The sequence below is a fragment of the Sphaeramia orbicularis genome, chromosome 13 (genome assembly GCF_902148855.1).
Source record: "Sphaeramia orbicularis chromosome 13, fSphaOr1.1, whole genome shotgun sequence".
In the NCBI taxonomy this organism is placed as follows: Eukaryota; Metazoa; Chordata; class Actinopteri; order Kurtiformes; family Apogonidae; genus Sphaeramia; species Sphaeramia orbicularis.
The window spans coordinates 35446470-35464961 of record NC_043969.1 but is presented as its reverse complement, the minus strand read 5'-3'; the positions used below and the strand labels follow the sequence as shown (position 1 = coordinate 35464961).

Here is an 18492-nt window from a genome sequence, read left to right as displayed (position 1 = left end):
TGAAAGTTATCTTATCTTTTTATGTGGAAAATGTGCACGGAGAATTAATGGCAAACTTTGGAAGCAATGCATATTTTTTTCATCTTACAGGTACAGTAGTAACCCAGACTCAGGCCCAGTACCCCGACGGATCCCAATCTGGCATCAGCTACAGTATTTTCAGTGGAAACAGAATACAGTCTTTTGGAATCAACGCCATCACTGGTAAGTACAGAGAAAGCAACATGTACAACAACCTCACATGTTCTAAATCTTCAGTTGCTCATATTATATTTGTCATTTAGGCGAAATATGGGTTCAAAAATCTGAAGGACTTGACTTTGAGGAGACCCCGAAACTCCGCCTTGTGGTGAAAGCTGAGACGGCATCCTCCAGCTCCTACATGGCTGTCAACTTAATCCTGCAGGATGTCAATGACAACTTGCCACGCTTCCAGCTCCAAAACTATGTAGCCTACATCAGAGAGGCACAAGGCTATGATTTTCCCATTATCCAGGTGCAGTAGCCTATCCCACACATATTAATTATGGTTGGCTATACTGTCGAGTGGTTCTAAGTGTGAAGTTGTCGAATAAAAGAAACACCCAAGCATGAAAATCTGGATTGTTTTAGCAATGTGGGGAAAACAGATTTTTTATTTGACTGTTTTTTTTTTAATCAGTTGCATCATAGTATGAGATCTATACAGTCATTTTTTTATGAACTCTGTTTCCAAGTTTAATATTGCTCACCAGTTCTTATTACACAGGAACAGCTGTTTATTTTAATTTTACAATGGGGTGGGTATTTTCTCAGGTTTCAGCAGATGACCTGGACCAGGGTCAAAACGGTCAGGTGACCTACTCCATCAGGTCATCATCTATGAGTGGCTTGTTCAAGATAGACCCACTGACTGGCAGCATCAGCACTGCAGCCATAATGGACAGAGAGATCTGGACGCAAACAAAGTAAGTATTGGGATTTTTTCACATCACTATAAAATCCAGCCTGCTGTAGCGTAGCTTGGCCTTTATCATATCATGTTTTATGGTTTTGTGGTACTCCTCAGTTACTCCCAAAAAGGAGTCGCCTTGTTTATCAGTAAGACTTTTTAGATTTGTACTTGTAAGTGTAACTGATTTGTATGACCAAAATTTGTAGTGTTTCCAGTTGCAGGAGAGTATTGCTACCTGAGTTTTAAATGATGTCTTGTTAAATGTTAATGATAATCGTGCATGAGACCCAAAGTAAAAGTTTGCATTTATTTTTTAGTTTCCTCAACCCATCTAAAATCTTGATGTTATTAACTTTTTAAATCTGATTTCACTTACTTTTTAAAACTGATAATTGCCACTGATGAACTCCAGACTTGTATAAACAAAAACAGATAGGCCTATTTATCATGAAAAGTAACTTCATGTTCTCAACCTAACCTTAGTGGGAGGCAAAACATTTATGAACGTGATTCATAAAAGTTCAGACTCTGACAATGCGTTTTGCCGTATTAGACTTGTTGTAACAGCAACAGACCGGGGAACCCCACGACTGGCTGGATCTGCCACCCTTACTGTGATTATCATTGACCTCAACGACAACAGTCCAATGATTCCCCTGCCTCGAGAGATCCGAGTGCCCGAAGGTAAGTCAGCTTCAAAGTGGAAGTTAGTCTAGTGATCCTATCACAAAGCCTCACATCACACTCTTTGGCAGCTCTCACCGCAGAGCTCAGTGAGAAAAGGCTGACCCCATTATGAAGAAAGCTATTGTCAAGTTCTTCTATTCATTTCCTGTCTGTTAGATACCAGCTTTCCAGAACTGGATATTTCCTAAATAATAATCTAAGTGGTGAAACTCACATTTGCTTTGAGACTAAAACATGACAAATTTGAGGAATGCTGGAAACCATGGATGGAATTTATGAGCACTCAAAAGGAACAAATCGTGACACCCACTCTTGTTTAGCTACTATTACTGTCATTTATATTATTATTATTATTATTATTTTTTTAATGTTTTGTTGTTTAAAAAAAAAAGGGGGGGGGGGGTCAAGAAGTGAAAACACTGGAGATATACATAGAAAAACAACTGTATAGATAGATTGTTTTGTTCTTTTCTGAAAAGAAAAGAAATGAAATATAGAAAACACTGTAAAATGTTATATGTGCATGTGAATGTACAACATGTAAATTCTTCATTACAAAATGAAATAAAAACTTGTATTATAAATAATAATCAAAGATTTTTTTAAAAACTCCCTTCTGAAGTTTCGGTGCTTGATCTCAGCAGAAGTCTAATTTTCTACTCTTCTTCTCTTTTCTCCTGTTCTCCCTATTGTTACACACAGATACTCTGATTGGCACCATTATCACCCAGGTAACAGGAAATGATGTGGATTCAGGACCCGCCCTGTCCTACACTCTACATCTGGATATGGCCAGCGAGGGCATGTTTGGGATTCATCGCTATGGTGGAGGGGTGTCTCTGACAGGCCCGTTGGATTATGAAAAAAGAACATGGTACACTTTGACTATCCATTCTTCAGATTCTAGACATCAAAGTGAAGCTAACCTGACTGTGCTTGTGGATGATGTGAATGACAATACCCCTACCTTCACCCAGGACCTGTATCAGGTACGACTCCTTTCATACACAGCAGTAGTTTTTAGGGCATTAACACCATTGTTTCTTTGTTGAACTACCTGTAATGATGACATGCTAATATATTTTGGATGATTCATTCTCAGGTGACTGTGTCAGAGCATCTTCCAGCTGGCAGTGTTGTAGTCACGGTAACAGCTACTGACAATGACTCTGGAGAGAATGGGAAGATTACCTACAGAATAATGTCAGCAACAAGGGGTGTCTTCCACATTGACCCAAACAACGGTAAGGTCACTGTGTGCTCATTTGTGCTAGTTTGTAACCATTTGCTAACCAGAGCTTAATTACCCTTCATAAAAATATTGTCCCCAGAGGCTCTTTTAGATGCATATTTGGGGTTTGGATATGCAATATGCATCCTAAAATATCGAATCATTTTGTTCAGTGAGAGCCGTTGAAGGCAAGATTTAACATTATTTGGTTCAGATGTTTTGTTTTAGATAACATCTAGAAATAAGTGTGTTATAAAAAGGACTTTTTCCCCTCCAGCTGCTCTGTCTGCTCTCTCTTCACCTCTTTCCAAGATGATATTCTGAAGCCTGGAATATGTTCTTTCCATCCAACATGTGTGCTTAATCCAGCTCCAGTGTTTGAAACATGTAATTACAATTTAATGAGCACTCATTTCATTAATTAGTGTTTTCTTTTTTTTTTTTTTTTAAATAATACACAACCCTATATTGTGAACACCACTGAGAATTAATATAATGAGCTCTGCATTTTATATTGTTCTAAAGCTTCTCTTTTTATGACCATATTCAAGTCTTTGACAGTTCTTCCTTTTTCCCTCACAGGTACCATATTCGTCAAACAAAATATAGAGTTTGATTTTGAGAATCCCTCCATCCTGGTCTTAATTGAGGCCCGAGACCATGGCACGCCATCTCTTTCTTCCATCGCTACGGTCCAGGTGCAGGTTTCTGACATCAACGACAATGCCCCCATCTTCCACCAGTCAGAGTACAGAGCCACTGTGTCTGAAGACGGCCTTCCTGGATCTACTGTTCTAACCTTGGAGGCCATGGATGGAGACCTGTCCCGGGACAACTGTGGTTTTGATTTCGCCATTGCTAGTGGCAACTCAGGAAATGCCTTCCAGATTGAGAGCAGTGTGCGCTTCTTGGAAGGAAGGGGTTTCCAGACAGTCGGCAGTCTAATCCTTGTGGAGGAGTTGGACTTTGAAGCCGTGCCCCGTTATAATCTGACTGTTGTGGTATCAGATCGTGGGATCCCTCAACGGAGCTCCAGCGTACCTATCCTGATCAGCATTACAGACGCCAACGATAACCCTCCAGCTTTCAGCCGAGCAGAGTATAGTGTTGTATTGAATGAGGGTGCAGCAGCTGGGACCGAGATCTTGCATCTATCTGCCACAGATCCAGACTCAGCTCCCAATGGAGAGGTGCAGTATTCCATAAGCTCAGGGGATGAGAAAAGCCTTTTTCAGGTGGATCGGTGGACTGGAGCCTTGAGACTGCAGAGACCTCTGGACAGCGAGACCCAGTCGTCACATCTGATTGTTGTCCAGGCTACTGATGGTCAAGGGCACTATGCTTTCGCCCCAGTCAGTGTAGAAGTAAAGGACATCAACGATAACCGACCATTCTTTCCCCTCAAACAAGTTACTGCAAGCATCAGGGAAAACCAACCCAAGAATGCCTTAGTCACCATTCTGCATGCAATCGACCGTGATAGAGGTGTTTTCGGACAGTTAAAATACTTCATGTTAGACAACCCTAAAGAAGGAAAGGATGTTTTCCTTGTTAACCAAACTTCTGGAGAAGTGCGGACACGCTCAGTTTTTGACTTTGAAAAAATAAACTCCTTCTACTTTGCTGTTGTTGCCATGGATGCTGGCAATTACTCAGCAACTGTCACAGTACAGGTTTATGTAACAGGGGAGGATGAATATGATCCTGTATTCACCTCATCAGAGTTCTCATTCGAAGTGCCTGAAGGAGCAAAGAAAGGTCAGATTATTGGCAAAGTACAAGCCAAAGACGAGGATGGAGGTGTGGATGGTGTTGTCCTCTACTCACTGTTAGAGAGTTCACCTTATTTTGAAGTTCACAAATCAACAGGAGAAATTTCCTTAAAGATGGACAGCCATAGCAGACATGTGAGCCGCTCGAAAAGAGAGGTGCGTCAAATGACACTAGACGTGACTGCCCACAGTCCACTCGAGACATCCCGCATAGCAGTGGCCAAAGTTGTACTTGACGTGACCCATACAAATTTTGGTCTCAACACAGACATGAACATGCTGCTTGTCAGTGTTATTGCTGTTTCACTTGGGACCATAGTCATACTGATTATAATTGCTGTGGCACTATTTTTTATCAAATTAAGACGGCGGAAGAAAGACCAAAAGAAGCATGGACGAACTCCAACGTCAGGCACCATGATGCATAGGTTTGAGGAAACAAAAATAGCAGCAAATGAAATCATTTACCATCAAGCCCTACCTGGATATACCACTGATCAGAGTGGCAACAATGCAGGTCCATATACCCGCGGAGGATCTCTAGATCCTTCACACTCTAGTGGCCGTGGCTCTGCAGAGGCAGAAGCAGCAGAGGATGATGAGATCAGAATGATAAACGAATATCCTCGAGTATCCAGCATCTCCTCCTCCATGCAGGAGCGAATCTCAGCTCGAGGTCCGGACTCCGGAATCCAACAAGATGCAGACCAGCTATCAGATGTGTCTTGTGAGCCTTCAATAGATGCCAGTCAGTGGTTCAAGGGGAAGAAAATGGGCAGCTTAAATGGCACCCTATTATCTGGTCAGGTACCAGTTTACAGGGATGAAGGAGGTGGCTACGTGGGTGTGGGACGAGGACTCAGCATCTCACACCCTAAGGACTACACTTTCCCAGAGGATGGAAAACCTGCTGTCGATGGCTCCTTGACAGCCATCGTGGCCAGTGACGAGGAGCTGAGGGGCAGCTACAACTGGGACTATCTTCTAAACTGGTGTCCCCAGTTTCAACCCTTAGCTAACGTTTTCACAGAAATAGCACGCTTAAAGGATGAAACAGCTCCTCCTCATCCTCGAAGGTCATTTCACAAGGCAAAGGCTGAGTCAAGAATTGACCCCCCACCTCTTATAACCTCTGTGGCCCACCCTGGGGCCAAAACTGTACCTCCAAAGCCTGCAGTTGGGAGGACATTCCCACATCTGGCATCTTTACGGAGGTCTCCCATCAGTGGAGAGGGGTCTATATCCTCAGTTGCCATGTCTCCAAGTTTCTCCCCTTCTCTGTCTCCGCTGGCAGCACGTTCTCCAGCAATCACACCCTTCAGTGTTTCTCAAGGCCCCTCAGCCTCCATAATCAGCACAACGGAACACAATCTTGAACACAGTGAGGAGGCAGAGCTAAGAATTTAAATTATAGAGTTGAACTGAACTACAGCCGAGTCATTTCTGCCCCATATTTGTTCTACTGTATGACCACAGGAGCTGCAACATCCACTGAGTCAATGCTGTTCTCATTTTTTTGGTCCAAATAGCCAAACATGTGGTGCTTAATGAAAGCTGGCATTCATCATTAACAGGCCAAATGGACTATGCCTTTTTTTTTTTTTTTTTTTGAGAAACTCCTCTCCTGTTGATCAGTGTTAATTTGCACATTCAAATGGGGATTCACTTATGATGTCAATATTTTGTACAAAATCATTGTCTTTATTTTTATACTCACATGTGGCTCCTGAAAAGAAGTGGCATTAAATTGTCAAAAGGTTGTTAAAACCTCAGAATATATTTCTATATTTGTATATTTGTAGCTTGTACTGTATACTTGTTTGTACTATATGTTGGTTTTATCTCATGTTATTCTTAACCTCGGTTTTAAATGAAGCTCTGCATTAATGCTTTATGAAGTGGGATTTTTCTAACAGATTATTGTAAATATTTATAGTAGGGGAGACATTCTTGCTCAAACAAATGAAACATCAGTCGGAATAGACTATTGTATGATCAGTTTATCTAGGGCCCAGTGTTTGATCTCACATCAAAAGGTGATCATGAATGTGAAATACTGAAAACTTGTCTTAGTCCTCAACACACGTTCCTTCATTTTCTGCAAAAGAAAATGAAACTTGACATCCAATGATCCTGTCCTTCAGGTACCCTGGCTTTAATTTATCACTGCAAGCCTTACTGGTTCTCATTTTTCATTGTGGAACAAAAACTCCTGTGTCGGAAACCGCAGCATAGCTATGTGGTACAGTAAATTGTTTGCTCCATCAGCAACCTAATCATTCCAGAGAATGTAAGCAGTTCTTGGTCATTTTTCTTTTCAGTAAAGCTATAAAGTAACATCTTTACCCACTTTCTGTCGATATACATTTTGTTGTAAAAAAAAGAAAAAGAAAAAAAAACAAAAGAAACTTGTTTGAAAGTGTTATAATTGTTGCTTTGAAGCACTATAAATAATAGTGATTTAAGAAAAAGCCAACAAATGTTACATAAAAATGATAGACATGAAAAATGTGTATTTATGAATGTTCAACCCCACCAGAGAATGTTTCCTCAGCTAATGAAAAGAAATATACAGGACATGTTCAGCCATAATTTACATAATGCTTTGACAGTGATTCTTGTGCCATGAATGCGTTTTTGATCATAATTGTGTTTTGGCAGCCTTTACAAAGTTAAATAATTCGTCAGGCATTAGGTATTTGCAAAAGTAACTGCTCTGCCAAGACAAGAACTAAGTACATCCTTCCATTTATTTAGAAGGAATCGTTTTACACCTGTGATAACATTATGTTAAACAATACTAATATTCTTTAGTATTCTAATTTATTATAAGGTAGATATCAGAAGTTGAGGGGTTTTGTTAAATTATTTACAGGGATGTAATTTTGACCATGGCCAAATATATATGAACACTACCTACGTGATAGACTGAAGGTACCTTATTGTATGTATTATTTTCTATTGAACAGTGTTACCTGCCTCTTATGTTTCATTGCCATCTGTGCATATAATGGTGCCATAGAAAAGAGGACGTTCTCCATGTGTTCACACGTTTCATTAGTCCTGTCCAGAGAAATGTTTTGAGCAAAGTGCCTGATTAAAGTACTTCTGTGAACACAGTTCCACCTTTGTCGCCTTTTGTCTCAGTACTTCTTGATGCTAATGCGTGAAAATGAATCAGTAAGTAATTAAGTAAAAATGTACCATTAAGCAGCCAGAGGAAAATGTGCTGCTTCAAACAAAACTTTCATTATTTCAGGCTAATTTTAGTCTCTATTTTGTGTGATATGTTTCTGACTTTTTTTTTTTTTCTGCTAAAATTTATCAGGAAAAATAGGTGAGTTAGGACCCTTGTTTGACCTCTAAAGGGGAAACCTTAACACAGAGTAAACACAGGATTATTACCCCACCCCGGTTTGTTTGTTAACACTCTAGCAGCAAAACTATTGGTTGAATTCATACCAAATAGGGTTAATAGATTGCCAGTGACCCAGAATAGATCTCAATACATTTTGGGAAAAGTAGGTCAAAGTTTAAATTTTTTAGGAATTATTAAACCTTTTTTCTTCTCCCATTTACTTAAAATGGCCAAAATGTCACATCTATAAAAACATCAATTTTGTTTCAGTTTACTTCAAACTTGGCACATACAGTTGCAGAAAAAAATATTAGACTAGTCCACCCCTTGTTTTCTTCAGTTTCTTGTTCATTTTAATGCCTGGTACAACTAAAGGTACATTTGTTTGGACAAATATTATGATAACAACAAAAGTAGCTCATAAGAGTTTAATTTCAGAGCTGATATCTAGTCATTTTCCATGGTTTTCTTGATAATAACGAAAATCACTTCAGTTCTGACATCTGATGGTCTAATAATTTTTTACACAACTGTATTTGGAGGCAGTTGATACACTGACATCACCACACGCATAGACATGATGACATCAGCTGGATCGATGCCAAAATAAGCTACAATACGTTCAACGGGCAGGGTTTGTTGTGCCTGGCACCACTTGTTACTTAAACAGTATATCATCACTGCCCCCACAGACTTGTACTGTAGGCATAAGGCATGATGGGTAATCACTTCATTTGCCCTTCTTCTCACCTCAATGTGCTCATCACTCTGGGACAGGGTCAATCTGGACTCATCAGATCACATGACCTTTTTCCATTGAAACACAGTCTGATCTTTTATTCTCTTTAGTAAATTTACAGTTGCATAAGAAATGAGAAGATACTCACAGCTGAAACAATATTGATCACTGCAGGGATAATCCAGTTGAAGGATATGACCTATTTGTATAGTTCTATCTAGGTGGGGAGCTTTTTATGCACTGACCAGTATACAGTCGCGGAAAAAATTATTAGACCACCAAAAGTAATCAAAAACAATGGTTATGCAATCAAGTACTAACTCCTGTGTATATCATGTGACTAAAACAGACAGAAAAGAAAACACGGAATGCCTAAAAACACTGTTTTTGTCAGTACAATGCCATAAATATTGATGTAAGAACTGAAGTGATTTTGGTTATTATCAAGAAAACCATGGAAAATGGATAGATATCAGCTCTGAAATTAAACTACTATGAGCTATTTTTGTTGTTATTGTAACGTGAGGATTCGTTGGTGGTTAATGGTTCATTCTTTATAAAATGAGACAGCAGGATGGAGACGAATTTCTTCTTAAACAGTGCTTTACTTCTTCTCACATGAAAATTACCACCACAACACTTCCTGACACATAACCTCACATGACCAAACTAACCAATCAGGAGCTAGCAGTACTTACATCGATACATGTAAGTAATTTAGATAGGCAGATTCAACAGACTATTTTAGCTGCTTGGATACAACAAATGAGAATAATTAAATGTGTAAATAATAATTCTGCAAACATAAATGTAAATAGTTATTTTGGTAAACACTGTCAGTATATTTGTAACAAATACATGAATGAACTTATTCCCTGTAATTTATTTAATTGTTAAACCTTACATTTCTTCAACATAAATTACTTTAACTTCTGAGTCCTACATTATCATTATATTTATCCAAATAAATGTACCTTTAGTTGTACCAGGCATTAAAAGGAACAAGAAATTGAAAAAAACAAGGGTGGTCTAATAATTTTTTCCACAATCTGTTAATATTTAGTAAAATATAAAGAGTTAATTTTAATATTCACATGCATCACTTTGTTTTGCAAGGAGAAAAAAGAAGCCATTAGCGACACTGTGTTGAGTTACTGAAGTATCTTCTTCAAGTCTCAAGTATAACTCCTGACTCATCTATTTTTACCAGTGAACGTTGCTAGGCGAAAAATACTTGAAACACATCAGGAAAAAAAGACAGTCTACATACGGATGAAACGAGAATCACAGTTTTGTTTCCCAAGCTGCGCAAGTGTGAATTTTGAGGAGTAAATCTTTCCCCTGAGTCATGAGTCTAATTTATTCTGTAAATAAAAAGAGCTGTATGATGCACTGAAACATCCCCAAAATAAGCAACGCAGGAACTATATATATATAAAAAAAATAAAATAAAATAAAATAAATCACAAACTCTGTCTTTCATTAACTGAGATAATTAAAAGGTCACCTTCCCCTGATGGTTTCAGCATCTAGCAGTTTCATAGTGTTTTATCTTCCTCATGCAATATTCAAAGATGTTATGTTTAGAACACAAGGACCCAATGAATATTTGAGGAAGATTTAGTGTTTTCCTTTTAAACTGTCACAATGTTTTGAACAACATTTTGTAGAAAATAATTGATGCTCTGCCACTCACTGATCTCTTTGACTTCGACGTCTTCAAAAGAAATGTACTGCCAACAAAACCTTTACCTTGAATGAACTGTGCAACACAAACACCCCGAAGAAAAAAGATAAATGGATAAATACGACCTCAAAAAGCCTTTATCCTGTCAATAGAGATGTGGACCTCGCTCCTTTTATGTAAAGTATTATTTCATGAGAGGTGTTTGGTTATGTGGGACTGATAATAAGAGTTAGCATCAAAACATGAATTAAACTAGATTTTAAAGTGTACTGTATTTGAGCATGTGGTACTAATAGTGGGACCTAACCTTAGAAGTGTGGGATTTATTCTTCTTCTTCTTCTTCTTCTTCTTCTTATTATTATTATTTTATTTTATTTTTTATCTTTTTTTTTTTTTTTTTATTACTCCACCAAGGAGGTTATGTTTTTGCTGGCATTGGTTTGTCTGTCTGTGTGCAAGATAACTCAAAAAGTTCTGGATGGATTTAGATGAAAATTTCAGGAAATGTTGATACTGGCACAAGGAACAAATGATTACATTTTGGTGATGATCGACGGGGGGGACTGATTGGCCTTGGCGGAGGTCTGCGCTCTCCGAGTGCTTCTAGTTATTATATATATATATATATATATATATATATATATATATATATATATATTTTTTTTTTTTTTTTTTTTTCTCCTTTCAATTATTATTTTATTATTATTATTATTATTATTATTTTTTTTTATTTTTTTTTTTTTAATATTTATTTTTCTATCTTTTATTCCCCCCCTCCCCCTCCCACGCACACACACCTCCCTCCTTCAATCATTAAAGTGATTGTGTGAAGGTGTGCAACTGGTCAAAAAAACCCTGATGAAGACCATAGATCGCAACACTTTGGCTGTATTTTAAATGATTGCCATGGAGTAATAAAGACATTTTACTTTTACTTGGAATATTTTTTGAAATCTTGCACATTAATGCAGATTTTTTTTTTTTTTTTGACTCCAAATAGCCTTTATCCTGTTGTCTTAGTCATCTGAAAAAAATGTCTTAAATAAATGTGATTAATGGCAGCCATTAAGTGTCATTTAGAACTTGATGGACATATATGAAGCAACACACTCATAAATATAGTAATCTGATGGTTTCATAGATGCCCTTAACTGTACTGAATACAAATATGAACAAAAAAAAAGACAGTTGTCTTGCAGAATAAATAGTCATACTCCAGCTTTCAGATAAATGAAGACAGAGCATAAGTCTTTAAAAAAACATGCAAATGAGACGAAACCTTAAATGGTTGCACATGCAATCCCCTAATCGGCATTATTCTATTGTGTTATTGTTTCGTTTAAATAATGTCACATAAATCCTACTCTTGCATTCTATTGCTCAACCAATTATTCTGTCAAAATATCCTTTTACGTTATGTTTTTGCAGCTTAGTAATCATTTATCACTGACCACACCAAACCCCAGGTCAAACCTTTGTGCAAATAATTTTCTCCCAATAATTTTAACCTCAACTTATCAACTCTGCCGCTTTCATAATGTTAGTCTTGTTTCATTCTTTTTGCTTACCACCGTCAATTTCTGTTCCCCAGATCATACATACAGTAACAACAGCTTAGTGAGAGTGAGGCAATGCAAGAATGAGAAATTTATGTATTTGCAATCACATTTAGAAACATCTGGCAACCCACAAGTTTTAGAATGACAGTTGTTTTTGTTAAAATATCAAAAGGAAATCAAGATGTAAATGAAGTACAATAACATGAGTGATAGTTGGGGGGTTTTCAGTCTAAAAATGCATTGTCAGAGCTTATCTAAACATTAATGAGGCATTGCTTTTTAGCATCTACGTAATTCCATCATCATGGGAATTTGTTGCATCACCCTCATGTTTGCCCGAGGCTGGACAAGACTCCTGCTGCCTGATGAAACTGAGTTGAAACTGTACCGGGGTGTTTTGTCCGCTCCAAGTCCTGCCTCTGACTGGTTTACGGAGCTGAAACCTAAACCCTGCGGTATTCAGAGCAATTACACACATGCTCACGCACACAAACAGAGGTGAATTCATGTGTATTTTGTCTCGATGCTGGAAAGATGGGAGGAGCTGGCTGACTTTGACAACCTATTGATAATACAGTCAGCCCTGGTGTCATAGCGAACTCAGACTACGAGATGAATGCCGGGATCCAAACCGAGCACCTTGGATCTGAGGCCAGTATATACACAACAGGACTCAGATGATATGAGTAAGAGTTCAAAAGCCAAGTCATTACTCAAAACTTAAATTAAAGGCTGTGGGTAAACCAAACGAAATATATAATTTTCCCTTCAACACAGAGTGGATACACAGGAGGCTTTTCTGTTAACATGCAATCTTCAGTCTCAGGCTGCCCTTTCACTGACATATTGTGTCTGTGTCTCTTACAAAGTTGTCAGTGGTGTTATAGATATATGACAAAAAATATTACTGGATTCATTTCGCAGTGGGGTAACTAAGTAAATATCTCCTCGCATAAAGCCACAGTCTCCCTCTGAGGCAAATAAATCAAAAAATGTGCTCATAATACCAACAGATATTATTAAAAAAAAAAAAAAGAATACACAGTTGTAGTTTTTGTGTTGTTTACCCTTACTAGGATTCAAAGACTAGACTGTTTTTTGTTTTTTTTTAGTTTTATAGAAATCTTTTTTTTTTTAACTTAAACTTTGATTAGTTTTTCAACAAACAAAAAAAAAGAGGCCAATGCTTTGACTTACATATCGATTTAGATACCTGTACAAAGTGTGCAGAAAAAAAATAATGGTAATAAAACAAGAGAAGAAAAAATAAGTAAACTAGAAAAGCACTCGGAAAGCGCAGACCCCCCTATCACCACCAAAATTTAATCATTTGTTTTTTGAGCCAGTATCAACATTTCCTGAAAATTTCATGAAAATCAATCCATAACTTTTTGAGTTATCCTACTATAATGGACGTTTCTGTGTCCGGCGTGTGTTTGTCTGACATGTCTCGGACGGGAGGGCGTATGGGTGCAATGCCGCTGTTGCACCACGGAAGGGTGCTATCGTACAATGGCACCACGGGTACAATGCTGCTAGTCCTACTATGATGAACGTTCTGTGTCCGGCACGTCTTCGTTTAATGCGTGTCCTGATGTTGCAGCATGGGAGGGCATACGGGTGCAATGCCGCTGTTGCACCACAGGAGGGCGCTATCGTACAATGGCACCACGGGTACAATGCTGCTAGTCCTACTATAATGGACATTCTGTGTCCGGCACATCTTTGTCCGACGCATGTCCCGATGTTGCAGCATGGGAGGGCGTATGGGTGCAATGCCGCTGTTGCACCACGGAAGGGTGCTATCATACAATGGCACCACGGGTACAATGCCGTTAGTCTTGCTAACAGACAAATAGACAGACAAACAAACCCTGATGAAAACACAACCTCCGCCATTTCACTTGGCAGAGGTAATAAATAAAGAGAAAAATAAATAAAGAGAAAAAATAAATGAAGAGAAAAAGGGATTCATGTAGCTCCGTGAGGTGAGTGTACAAAGGATAAAATCAACAAAAAAATCAAGTAGTTTTATAGAAATCTGCCTCTTGCCCCCTTTTCTAAATATCTTTACTGTCATTTCTTCAAAGTGGATGGTTAGCAGAAAGTCTTCTTAAAGGTAATAATAATGAAGGTGACCAAAAAAAATAAAACCAATGTTGAGAATTCTCCTTGAAATCCCAATCTTTTCCTATTATTTTTCACTAAATTTGCTCATAGTGTTCATTCACAAAGGAAACATTCAGTTTTTGAAATCCATAAACCCACGCAAGAACAAAGGTGTTGTTATTCATATTGATCAGTTCCACAGTCCGATCAAAGAAAATGCAAATAACTAATTTCATGCATTGTTGAATGATTTCCCTCTATTGCCAGTAGGAGCCTTGATATGTGCAATACTCTCTTTTTCTTACAACACAATAAAAGGTTGAGTTATTTCTGCTTCTCAAGCTCTGCACCAAAACCTGACAGTGGTACCTGTGAGGGATTTGTGAGGGATTTGGTTGAAGTATTTCCTGGAGATTCATTTTCCGCCTGGTTTGGTTGCATAACAGTAAATGGGCAAAAAGGTTATACTTGGATAAATAAAAGATTATCTTTACCGGCATTGCATTCATAAACATCTAGTAGTTTTATATTGTTTTCATCCCCTTCATGCAATATTCAAAGATATTACGTCTGAAACAAAGGCTGCCAATGTATTTCTGAAAAGGATATTAGTATTTTCCTTTTAAACGGTTCAGATTTTTTTTTTTTACATTTTGTAATTTGGCTTCCAGGGATTTGAGGGAATTGGGGGATTTTCATGGATTTTCATTGATGCCTATTTAAAGTGGTTTTATGTATGTAGTATTAATATTACAAACTCAACAGCAGGGGGAAGTCATGTACCAGAACACACTTCAGACTACCAAAACCACCAACTAATCAAATGTATCCTCAGATTCTATCATCATTAAATTAAGTATAAAGCTCATTGTTTAAACACGTGTATTATGGTATCATCAAGTTTTGTTCTACAAAATTAAAACTCATAGCCGCTTCTTTTGACAGTGAGTCAAAATAACACTGTGCCTTCTAATGTTCATGTGCTGCATTAGCTGATAGTTTACATTATTGGTCTGTTGGCTCTGTTTTTACAGTAAAACCACAAATCCCCTTTGTTTTCTGTATTATTTATGTTGTCATCACTGTTTCACTTTATATCACTGCCCTGAAATTGGAAATACAATCAGACGTCTTTATTTAGAGTATTGTACAGGAAGCTCTTTTAGAGGTAGTTCTTTAGCAATTGTCTTTTAGAGTATATATACTAACCTTAATGCAAAGCTGCTGAATACTTGAATTTCCCTCGGGATTAATATAGTATCTATCCATCTATCTATCTATCTATCTATCTATCTATCTATCTATCTATCTATCTATCTATCTATCATAGACTGCAAGGGCAGCTCAGCTTCCCCTAAAATTACGAAAATTAAATGGTCAAATATGTTCGGTTGTGTTGATATTTCATTGACTACAAATGTGTTAGAACAAGTTCCTCTCACAGACGAGTTCGTTCAGAATCAGCTTTATCACAAATCAACAGACGCATTGTTGTTCACTTCTCATACATTCCCGTTGCGCTGTTTTCTCATTCGATCTCTGCTCAGTGCATTTGCCCAAAGACACCAGGCGTTTATGGGCTTCAATTGGACTGAGTGGAACAGTTTTTTTCATTGCCTCAAAACTGGACGGTAATTGGGTAAATGCCATGATGTTTTCCCGCCCCTGGACACTCAGCATCTCTGGGGATGAATGGAGCTGTGGGCGGAGCTCGGCTGGGCTGGACGCTGGGCTTCCACGTGCTGATTGGAGGATCAGTCGAAAGGTTGAATCCCGTTTGATTGATAGCTATTTTGAGATCTACTCCTTCACTTGACAGAGTTCAGTTTAATACCGTTGCGCATTCTGCTGTGAAATCGAGAGAGAAACCACTACGAAATTACTTGTTCATTTCTTGCACTGTAAATAAAACACACTCATTGCACTTTCTTGTTTCAATTTAACACAATTTCAGCGTTTTCTTGTTTCAGTTACATAATTTAATCATTTCTTGCTCGAGTTTAACATCGTTTTGTAGATAGTTAAATCAGTCATACTGTTGGCTAGGTTGGAATGAACTGGCTGTCTAGCAAGGTGCATACAATGGCAGACAATGCTAATGGAATGGAGGGCCAAATTTATGTTTAAATAACTTGACAGTTTTTTTGATGTAAGCCAACAATGAGCTTCCCCTCTCTGCAAGACGAGCAGCCGCCACTGCTATCTATCTATCTATCTATCTATCTATCTATCTATCTATCTATCTATCTATCTATCTATCTATCTATCTATCTATCTATCTATCTATCTATCTATCTATCTATCTATCTAGTCAGTAGCTGTACTAAAGCTCCAATTGGAATCATCCAAACAAGGTCAGAACTATCAAAATTTAGTCTGACCCATAGCTCAACAAATGGCCAACTTAGCAAAGACAATAACATCACATAATAACTTTATACCTTCATGAGCCTCACAATCAAACTCACTCGTGTAGAAGAAAGGCTGTGATTTCAGTATCATACTCCATTCTTTTCATTTAGAGCTGTGTCCAGTGAAGAGCACAACTACAGCGCTTCTAACTTTTATCACTGAGTTGTTTTCTTTACCCCTTTTACACAGCACTTCTGTTCCAGGAATATTTCACCTTTACTCTGGAATGACGTCTGTGTAAACTTAATGGTGGGATCATAGCCATGGGAACTCATTTCAAATGGGGGGGGGGGGGGGGGGGGGTGCTGTGAGGATCATGCCAGCGGTGATGCAAAATCAATTAGTGCTTTTCAAATGATGAAAATACATTGTTTGACTATTAATGGCTCTGTAATGCCTCTGGAGGTAGTAACAGAGCTGTGATAAAGGTGGAATCATGATTCCGGAACGCTATGTGAAAGGAACACCTCTCGTTCTGTAACCGAGGTGTGACGTTTTGATGACATGTAACCCCAACGATTTAAAAATGAACATGGGTCTTGTACAGGAAAAAAACATATTGACGGAACCAGAAAGATGTCGAACTGGGGAGACGCCGAGATCTGCGAGCTGTTGTCACTTCAGGCGGAGGACTCTATCCATGCTAACGTTTGTGGAATGGTGAAAAACGGGCCGACTCTGGAGAGGTTAGCTAAGAAGCTATGCTCAAGGTTTTTCCAACGTGCAAGTTTTACATCACACTATACGCTGTGCTGCGTCACCGCTTCTTTGATTCTATAACGCAGGTCTGCTGTGTAAAAGTCCAGCCTGTCTCACCTCTGTTGCTCCTTTGGCTTGGCTGTGGAAATCAGTTAATGGTGGAAAAAAGGTGGGATCACCATCTAACCTTTTTTCCAGGATCTCTGTGTAAAAGTGGCTTATGACTCTAAAAGTTGTTTCTTAGTGATTCTCATCCGATCTGATCACTTTCTGACATTTTGGGCAAAGGCCCCAAGGTATTAGTTTTCTTCACCATAGGAGACCAAAAACGTGCCAGATTGTCTGTTAGAATAGATTCAGTTGATATCTCTACAATCCAATATGATGGCATCTTTGTCCTGACTCTAGCAGTACTTTACGTAATTTAAAAAAAAAAATTTGAAATACACATAAAAGTCATAGAACCCTGATTAATGAGCTAAGTCTAATTTTACATGGCTAGTCAGTGTGTCCTGCATAATGCCGTATTAAATAGAGGTCCAGGGTTGGTTTTAGCCAGTTTCAAGTCAAATTTTATGCCTACATTTCCCTCTGGACTTGGCATCACGTAAGCCTGCTAAATTGCACTTCATTAATCAAAAACTATTAGATGGGTGCAGTGATTCTGCAAAAACAACACTGCTTAAGCAGTAGAGTCCAGGGAAACCTCCAGTTTTTCTGTGTCTATCATTACAGATAGCCAAAAAATTAACTCTCAGTCAGATGTTCCAGATAACTCTCATTTACTTAGACTGCGAAGGGTTGTGTAGCTTTGAAGGCATAATGACTATAACGACTGGAGAAAATAATGGTTTTAACATGTCTTCTGCAAAAAAGCTTGTGCCATGGGCTCTTTGTACTGTCTTCTATTCAAAAGCACTTTCTATGGAAGCTACCAAACTAGGCAGATTTTCAAAAGCAGTTAACCTGTACTGAATAATGCCTCTCCTCTTTTTTTTTTATAACCTATATGATCTCATCTTGATGACATAGTATATGGTGTGACATAAAAAGATGAATAGCAGCTGCAGAGATCAGTCAGTTGTGAAGTGAATCACAGTGAGGGATATGGGTTTGTGGACATGGGGAATGTGAATCTTTGCATTGGGGTGTGAGCTGCTTTGTCTGCAGGCTCTATGGTAAGGATCACACCCTGGAGAAGCGCAGGCTACCATCCAGTTAAAATGAGGCCAGACCAGAGAGATGTGTCTCTGCTCATGCTTGGATTACCCATAAACCCCTCATACCTGCAGCTTGCACGGAAG

General features: G+C 38.4%; 1 protein-coding gene across 1 annotated transcript in view; it reads left to right on the top strand.

Moving 5' to 3' along the window:
- Nucleotides 1-7744, top strand: part of LOC115432007 (protocadherin-16-like) — a 107271-nt gene extending 99527 nt beyond the window's left edge. Inside the window, exons 15-21 of the mRNA XM_030152765.1 lie at nt 91-204; nt 285-496; nt 796-947; nt 1488-1618; nt 2324-2610; nt 2724-2865; nt 3435-7744. Of these exons, the coding sequence (XP_030008625.1) occupies nt 91-204; nt 285-496; nt 796-947; nt 1488-1618; nt 2324-2610; nt 2724-2865; nt 3435-6031 (3635 nt within the window). The 3' untranslated portion in view covers nt 6032-7744. The remainder of the gene's footprint in view (nt 1-90; nt 205-284; nt 497-795; nt 948-1487; nt 1619-2323; nt 2611-2723; nt 2866-3434) is intronic.
- The last annotated feature ends 10748 nt before the right edge of the window (nt 7745-18492 follow it).